This window comes from Gavialis gangeticus, unplaced genomic scaffold (assembly GCF_001723915.1).
Source record: "Gavialis gangeticus isolate Ggan-Ray unplaced genomic scaffold, GavGan_comp1, whole genome shotgun sequence".
NCBI lineage: Eukaryota > Metazoa > Chordata > Crocodylia > Gavialidae > Gavialis > Gavialis gangeticus.
The window spans coordinates 3,291,673-3,300,189 of record NW_017728998.1 but is presented as its reverse complement, the minus strand read 5'-3'; the positions used below and the strand labels follow the sequence as shown (position 1 = coordinate 3,300,189).

The window sequence follows — 8,517 nt, the reverse complement described above, 5'->3', positions numbered from 1 at the left end:
CTCAACATGCCAACTTGCCGTCTGCCGGGGGGCGGGCCGCGGCCTTTAATCTTCATGCTGATGGTTGCAAGCACTCAAGCACACAATGGTTTCTATTTCTGGGTCTGTTCTTGCCCGGGCCCCGCTGGAGCCAGGTGAAGGCAGAGCCAGGTGGGGGATGCAGCAGTGCATGGATCCCCTCAGTTTGTGCCCGTCTGGCCCCTCTCTCCCACCCCTGCCTGGTCCAGGAGAGGAAGAGCCGTCTGGTGCAGCACGGGGCTGGCTTTCAAGCCTCCCGTGCCAAACTCGGCTGTCGGGGGCTCAAACGAGACGCACGTGCTGACCGCCGCAGTAACCTGAGCCTTGGCACCACGATGGGGTTGTAGGGTAGGGCCAGCCTACAAGCTTTGCCCTAGCCCTACCACCCAGACAGTGCCATCCGAGCCCTTCCCGGGCCGGCCTCTGCCAATTCAGCAATGCCTGGTGCCAGCAGATCTGGGCAGGATGTATCCGCGGGCTGGCAGGGATCTGTAGCTGGGAGACGGCGAGCTGAACGAGAAGGGCAGGGGCTCTCCATCACACTGCACTGAAGTACGGCCCTTTATGCGGGTCTCCTTGACCCAGGGGTGGCTGCTGGGGGGCATCCGCGGTGCCCTCCACCAAGGCCTGGTGCGGGCTGCCTCTCCCCAGGGGCCGGGGGTCCCTGCCCACGCTACAGCTGGCCGTGGCAGGGGGCAGGCCGTGGCGGGACGGCTCCTCGTGGCCACACTTGCACAGCGTGGCGAAGGCGGCCCGAAACTTGCGGGACATGAGGTTGTAGATGACGGGGTTGATGGCGCTGTTGGCGTAGACGCAAGCCCGGCAGAACAGGAGGAACCAGGGGTCCAGGTAGGGACGCACCACGAAGGAGTTCACCAGCACCAGCGTCCGGTAGGGCATCCACAGCAGGGCAAAGAGGACCACCACCACCGCCAGCATCTTGGTCACCTGCACGGGGCCGGGAGAGGCCTTGTCACGCCAGCCAAGAAAGGTGGGCCAGAAAGGCCCACCTATCCCGTGCAAAAGCATCTGATGCTCTCTCCGGCTCAGCTCTGGCTGCAAGGACTCGAAACTGAGTATACCTCTTGGTACCCTCCCTGGGAGCCCTCCTGCCCTGCCTGGGGTGCAGAGAGGCCGTGCTGTCTGGGCAGCGATGGTGATGCCTCTCCCAGCTGCATCCCAGAGCCCCTCGCTGCTCACTGTGTCCGGAGGGGACCGTCTCCTGCTGCCGTGCTGCCAGCTTGCTGCACCCAGATGTGGCACATCTGGGTCTCACCCAGGGGAAGGGATGCCCCGCAGGCATCCCGTGAAGGGTGCAAAAGGCTCAGGGTGGTGGGAAGGGTGCTGGTCCCACACGTGTCTGGGGTTGGCGCTGGGGCAATCCCAGAGCTGTTCCCACTTGGGCATCACCCCTAGGAAATCCTCCCAGGCCAGCTGCTGTGAGGGGGCCCAGCAGGGAAAAAGCCTGGGGGGTCAAGTAGGCTGCTTATTCCTCCCACCCCCACAAGGCTCGGCTGATCGTAAGCCCAAACTTCCCACCCGTGCACATCCAGGGCTCCTGCTTTGCCTCCCTGCATGCCCTAGCTTCCAGCAGGGAATAGCCCCGTGTATAATCGACCGAGACCCCCAGCCAGGGCTGTGCCCCGGTGCTCCTGGCAGAGCCCAGCCGCCAGCTTTGAGGGCTGCCAGGTGCTGGCCTTTGACGCAGCGGCTGCGTGGTCGTGGTCCGATAGGGCTGCGGGGGAGGACTCTCCAGGCTCAGCCTGCTGAGATTGCCTGTATTGACGGTGGTAACAATGAGCCTGCGGCAGTGAATGAGGCTGGCTCTCCCCCGCCAGCTCCATTAGGATGGCTGCGGAGGGGAGGGGATGGCGGTGGCTGCAGCACGAAGGGTTGCGGGGAGCTTTGCTGCTGTGCAGGGGTGGTTTGTGCAAGGCTGCAGACCCCTGGGGTGGAGTGCCACCAGGACAGGCCTGGCTCCGGCGTTGCAATCGAAAAGCCAAGACCACCCGTGCACCAGGCTCTGTAGCCACCTCTGTGCTACAGAGGAGGGGTTGAGGAGGGGTGTGGGAGCTCCTGATCCCCCCCAGCCAGTGGCCGTGGGCACCGCTGGTTCCTGGGGGCAGATGCAATTGGCACATCCCCTCTGTGTGCCAGGGGAGCTGAGCCCCCCAGCACTGAAGGGGGGCACGCTCAGCACCGAGTCTCTGGCTTGGAGCATTGTGGGCCAGATCCTTTGCATCCTGGTGGGTGCTGAGTACCCAGCCTGAGACCGTGTCTGCTCACATCACGCACCGGCCTCATAGCCTTGCACTGAGTCACCAGTGAGGAGCCCCTTACCTTGAGTCCTATTGCTTTTGGGATGGAGCATAGTGGATTTAGGCACCTAGCAGGTGGAGCGGAGCCCACCCGCCACCTGGATTTCTGGGGTGGGGCAAAAGGCAGTGACCCCATAGGGTGGCAGAGGGGTTTCTTACCTGCTTCCGGGAGGAGAGGGCGCCCCTGGCCCGGCTGCCCCCTGTGCTGTTCCTCTCCCTCCCGCTCCTGTCCTTCCAGCGTTCGGTGGCACCGGTGGCCGGCAGGGAGACGGGGCCGATGAAGAGGACCCTCCCAATGAGCCCATAGAGCACGGTGGCCACGAGCAGGGGGGTGACGAAGAAGAGGGCGAAGTCCAGCAGGTAGATGGGCAGGTAGAGGTTGCGGGAGACCTTGTAGCCACACTCCAGGTGCTGGCGCGGCCCCACGTTGATGTCGACCAGGAAGAACCAGAGCAGGCAGTAGACGGCCGTGCCAGCCCACACCAGGGCGGTGATGCGCTTGGCCCGTGCCACCGTGCACATGGTCTGTGCCCGGATCGGGTGGCAGATGGCGATGTACCTAGGTGGGGAGGGCAGGGCCATGAGCAAGGTAAAGCCCTGGTCCTGCCGGCTGCTCTTGGTGGGCATGACAGAGCCGTTGGGGTCTATGGAGGCCTGTGCCCAATGAAGGGGCAGTGGGGGCTGGTGGTTATGACACCAGCCAGGACACCTCCGTACTGCCCCTGATTGACCGACTGCCTCTCTTCCCCTTCTCTCGGCCCGTCTCATTCAAATCGTTGGGCAAAGGGGTGGTTTCTCCCCATGCATTTGTGCAGCCTCTGGAGCCCAAACTGGGTGACTCGAGAGCGCTCACGCCAGCATGAGCCTCGGCTTTCGGCCCCACCCAGATCCCCCCGCGGTGCCAGTGCTGCAGCATTCGCACCCGATTCACCCACCACATAAGGTGGGCAATGCCCACAGCAGGAAGCAGGAGGGCTTGATCTGGGGAGGAGCGCGAGTGCACGAAGCTCCGCACAGGCGTGTTTGTGTGTGACCCCCCCCCCACACCATGCACATCTCCAGAGTGGGGGATAACCAGCTCCCCAGCAGCAGGGTGTTGGCAGGAGCCCAGCCCCTGGCTTCCCCTTGTGTGGGTCAGGGTGTGTTTGTCCTGGGAGCTGGGCTGAATGGCTGTTCCTGGAGGTTTTAAGAGCTCGTCTAGCATGGTCCAGACGCAGCTGCCCCTGACTGCAGCTTGCCAGCGTTGGCTGGCTGACCAGCCGCTCCCCAGTGCCCGGGTTGGCAAGGTCTAGTGAGCTGCCTGCATGGACATCGTAGAGCCGGCTGCTCTGGCTGGGTCTGCCAGGGTCGCCACAAAGCCGTTGGCATCCACTCCTACCTCTCGACGGTGAAGGCGGTGATGGAGCAAGAGGACACGTTGATGCCCAGATACTGGAAGTAGGTGATGCCGAGGCAGCCGGCGTGCCCGTACACCCAGGTGCCCACCAGGCTGTCGGAGACGTTGGGCAGCCCGGCAGCCACCAGCACCATCAGGTCGGCCACCGCCAGGCTCCCCAGGTAGCAGTTGGTGGGCGTCTTCATGTCCCGGGTGATGAGCACCACCAGCACCACCATGACATTGCCCACGATGCCGGCTCCGCAGATGAGCAGCACCAGGAAGACGGAGATGGCTTTGTACTCGAGCAAGGCCAGGCCGGTGCCGGCGCCCGCCAGCGAGATGTTGGTGGGGCTGTCAAGCCTGCTGCTGTTCTCCATCGTCGCGGCCTGCTGGGAGCTTGCAGCCGCTTTGGCAGCTGCTGGGGGGGCCGTGCTGGTTGCCTGCGTCCTGCTCCCCCCGGGTCCAGTGTGCAGGGGTGCCTCAGTGGCGCTGCAAGGAAAGGGCCGTGTCAGCGACCAGCCTGCCCGTGTTTGCACTCCCGCAGGCAGCTGCCTCCTCTCTCTCCCCCAAGCTGCTCTGTTGCCCTGTGCTGGGGGTATCCTGGGGATGCATCACCCGGGACAGGGTAAAGTTGGGGCTGGCTGGCTCAGGACTTGGGCAAATCTCGTCTGGCTTGAGGTGGGGCTTAGCAAACCTCCCCATCGGCTGTGAGCCCTGGCAGCGAGTTCGAGGGGCAAGTAGCCGGGCATCAGAGCTGCCGGTGCTGAGCTGCCGCAGGGGGCTCTTGGCTTCCTCTGTCTCTATTCATCCCAGGCTTATTGCCATGGTGACAGCCCACCCCTCTCCATCTCCATCTCTCCCCTCCATTTCCCCCTGCCTTCCTCTCTTCCTCTCTGACACTTGAGGGGTCCATCTGCTCCCCTCCCCTCCCCGCCACAGCTGCTCCTACCGCTGGCCTGGCCTGATCCTGCATGGTGCTGAGCACAATGAGACCTTGCAGCATCAGACCTCGTAGTGAAGGCATCTGCACAGGGGACAGTGCCAGGGGGTGGGTGCGGGGCGATGCCTCCTGGGCATGGAGTCACCCATGTCGTGGGCATCTACACGTGTGTGTCCCCTGGGTGGGGGGCCCCGTGCTGACATGGAGCTGCATGCTGGAAATGCTTGTCATTGCACCCAGGCCAGCCCCTCTTGCTGATGTAGGATGACCCCCCTCCCAAGGCCACGGATGTAGCCGGCAGCTGAGGAGTTTGGAGCTCTCTGGTGATCCGAGTCCCTGGTGAGGGGAGAGCTCGCAGCCCACGTGCTGCGAGAGGCAAGAGCAATGCCATCTGCCTCACAGCACGAACATAGTGCTCTCTCCTCCCGCCACTACCAGATGCCAGAGACCCCCCAGGCCCACACGTCGGGGCCTGCGTGTGCCGTTTGCTCCTTAGATGGAGGTTGGAGTGCTGCCCAGACCCGGGGGCACCCAGGCTGGCCGCGTCACCCCGCCCCAGCTCCCAGTGGGATGCAGGCATGGGGCACAGGGCTCGTCAGACAGATGCAGCTGGAAATCTTGCTGCCAAACCACATAGGTGGCCTCCGGGATGACCCAGCTAGGACAAGCAAAAAGATGCACCCCCCTTCCAAACCTCCTGCTCCAGCCTGCCTGGAACAAAGACTCTTGCTATTGCCTTGCCTTCGTTCCCTCTGACAGGCAAAGCTGTGATGGAGCCCAATGCAGCACTGTGGGGGGGTGGGCTTCCCTGGCCAGAGCTTGGGGTTTTAGTCTGATCTCAAGCGACAACCACTGTCAGCATCTCCTGAGCTGCACCACGGAGCAGGTCTGTGCATCCCCGCACCCCTGGATGCATCGCTCAGGCTCTGGCATCCGATGTCCAGCTGATTTCCCACGAAGGGGAACGGGCACAGATTCCCAGACCAGCTCGACGGGCGCAGCCGGAGTCCGGGGAAGGGGGTCTCAGCACACATCAGACAGCCGGCTGGGAATGGAGCGGAGCCTGGCCCAACAGCTGGCAGCATCAGGTGCTTTGTCTATCTGCAGCTGCCTGGTTCCTTTGGTCCCTTGCACTGGATCTTAGACACTCGGGGGATATCCCCAGCCCTCCCCTCATTCTTCCCCTCCAGCACCTTGCTCTCTTCTTGCTGCCCCTCTTTGCAAAGTCAGCCCCACTCCCACCAGCGGCTGAAACACCCACCAAAGAAACTTCCCTGCAGAACTTACTGGGGAAGGTGCCGGCCCCCAGAGCAGCCGGGGGACAGAAGCAGGTGGACGCAGCGGAGCAGCTGGCATTCCCGAGCTGGTTTCACACCATCCCTTCCTCACCAGGCAGCAGCCGGGCTCCCTGCCTCTCCCCGTCTGCTCTGCCTGGCTGCTGTGGCTGGCTGCAGATATAAGGGGACTCCTCATCAGCTGATACAGCTCCTCGCTCCTCACTAACCTATGGGAGCAGAGACTTTGTGCCCACCACCGTGCTGACACCCAGGACCCCCCCTGGGTGGCTCGAGCCCTGAACCTCCCTGCACACCTCCAGCCATATAGTGTTAGACTCCCTGGCGTCTAGCTCCAGCCCTGGGGCATCCCCGCCTGGCTTGTGGGCCCCCAGCTCTGGCTTTGCTGTCCATGCCTTGCAGTCCTGAAAGGAGCAGCCCTGCCTCAAAAGCAAAGCTGCCCCATGGGGCACTGGCTTTCTCAAGGCATCACAGCAAACCCCGCTGGAGCCGGGGACTAGTGGGGTCCCTGCCTCTGCAGCAAGACGGGGGTCTCCCCACTCCCCTCTCCGGCTGCCTGTGAGGCCTTGCGGGTGCGTTCATGGGGTTTGCAGCTGGCTGCGGAGGAGAAACCAAAGCAGGTCTTCAGGACTGGGTGGGTGGTAATGGCAGGGAGCTCAGACCCAGGCAGCTGCTTCCAGGCCTGTGTTGCTCCCAGGTGGGGGAAGTGCCCTGGGCAAGAGTTTCCCTGCTGCATCTGCAGCTTGCCCAGCTGGGAGCCAATGCAGATGGAGAGAGGGCATGGCCAGATGGGGAGGGCACATCCCCAGCTGGTCTCCACAGCAGGGACCTGGGGGTGCCCTCGCTGCCAAACCACATCCATTGCCTCCCTGCCAAGGGATAGCGGTGGCATGGGCACAAGCCTCCCAGAGCTGCCCTGGCAGGGCTGTGCATGCTGCTGCTGGGGGTCTCCAGCCCCCGTGCTAGTTGGGGTAGCACAGCTCATTGAGCTGCTCCTGGCCTTTGCTAGGGGCTGCCACAGGACAGGGGCAGTCTGGGGCTCACAGTGCTGTGACAGCCTTCCCGCTGGAGGTGCGAGAGCATGTGCAGACATCATAACCTGGGCTCAGACATGGCCCGGCAGTGGGGAGCAGATCCCAGCTCTGGTGCTGCTGCACACTGAGCCCATGACTGATGCACAATCTGCCTCTATCTTCTGTGAGGCTTTGGGGGTGTGGGCGCTGCTAATTAGCGTGTATTTGCATAATGCTAGGGACTGGGGACTGCTTGCTTTTTAAGATTAATGATGTGTTTTTTCCAGGGATGAAGTCAGCCAAACCAAGGCGCCGGGCAGGACAAGGCAGTGGCATCTGGCAGCTCAGCCCATGAGCCCAGGTGAACGCTGGCCCCCAGGAGCTGCAGGGGAGACCCATGAGCTGCCCCCATGACCGGGATGCTGCACCTCCCAGATCAGACTGCTCATGCCAGGAGCTGCCTGCCCAGCTCCTGCACCACCCCAGGGGCAACAGGCCCTGTTACAGAGGGCAGCAGGTAATCCCAGGTAGGACACTCTACCCCTGCCCTGCCTGCTGCCCTAAGGCCAGGCAAGAACAAGACGATGGCCCCGGTTGCAACAGCCTGGTCCTCGCTGCTCAGCACAGGAGCATTTGTGGAGGGACAGCACCAGGAGGGCATGAGCAGGACAAGACCCATCCAGGTCTTCTAGGGGTGTGAAGCAGCAATGGCACCCACAGAGCTGCCCTGGCTGAGCGTGGAGACTGCGCCCTGGCATACAGCCTGCACCCAGCCAGGGCAGTGCCGCCTTTGCAGGGGCGGGTAACCTAGAGCTAATGCCCACTTGGTTGGAAGGAGCTGAGCCCACTGCAGTCACAGGACATGCCACGGAGCTCAGCCCTGTGATCCACACGACAGACACCCCTGCGCTGCTCTGGGAGGACCCAGGCAGCTGGGTTATATACGTGGCTTGCTCCAGCGGGCATAAGGGACTGACCTCAGGGGTCCCCGGCCCCCCCAGCTGTAGGATTTTCGGTCATTCTGGGCGTGTTTTATGGTCTCCTGCCTCAAACAGGGGGCTGGACTGGATGTGACGTTGGGGGTCTCCCCTGCTGTAGGATTTCTGTCATTCTGGGGGTGTCTGGGATGGTCCAGGGGGGACTGATCCTGCCCCATGAATATGGAGATGACCATCCCCCCGGCTGTAATTGTCGGGGTGTCTGATAGTTTGGAGGGGGTTGATCCTACCTCAAGCAGGGGGTTGGACTGGATGTGACCTCGGGGGTCCCCCCTAACCCCACTGCTGTCGGATTTCTGTCATTCTGGGGGTGCCTGGAGGGGGCTGATCCTGCCCCCTGGATATGGATGTGACCTCAGGAGCCCCCCCTTGTAAGATTTTTGCGGCTCATGGAGGCGGGGGGGGAGTCAGTAAGGGTCACCTGGGAGCCCCAGCACTGAACAGCGACATGCCTAGCCCACGGAACACCAGCCCACGTGCCCCGGGGGCGCGGCCCCTTTAAGGCCCGGCTGGGTAGGGGCGGGGGCCGCTCCTCCTTCCTCCCCCTCCCCCCCCGC

General features: G+C 63.2%; 1 protein-coding gene across 1 annotated transcript; it reads right to left on the bottom strand.

Annotated features, from left to right (window-relative positions):
• Positions 1-555: 555 nt before the first annotated feature.
• LOC109289264 (thyrotropin-releasing hormone receptor-like) lies at positions 556-4,091 on the bottom strand. The gene is made up of 3 exons (XM_019505257.1): positions 3,715-4,091; positions 2,496-2,895; positions 556-966 (listed from the first exon to the last, which is right to left on the bottom strand). Exons 1-3 carry the CDS (start codon positions 4,089-4,091, stop codon positions 556-558), a joined length of 1,188 nt encoding a protein of 395 aa, XP_019360802.1.
• Between the last annotated feature and the right edge of the window lie 4,426 nt (positions 4,092-8,517).

Coding starts and splice junctions, on each gene's coding strand:
- LOC109289264 (XM_019505257.1), bottom strand. CDS start 4,091: ATGGAGAACAGCAGCAGGCTTGACAGCCCCACCAACATCTCGCTGGCG. Junction 2,896..3,714: donor ACCGCCTTCACCGTCGAGAG/GTAGGAGTGGAT, acceptor CTCCCCACCTAG/GTACATCGCCATCTGCCACC. Junction 967..2,495: donor CCCTCTCCTCCCGGAAGCAG/GTAAGAAACCCC, acceptor GGCCCCGTGCAG/GTGACCAAGATGCTGGCGGT.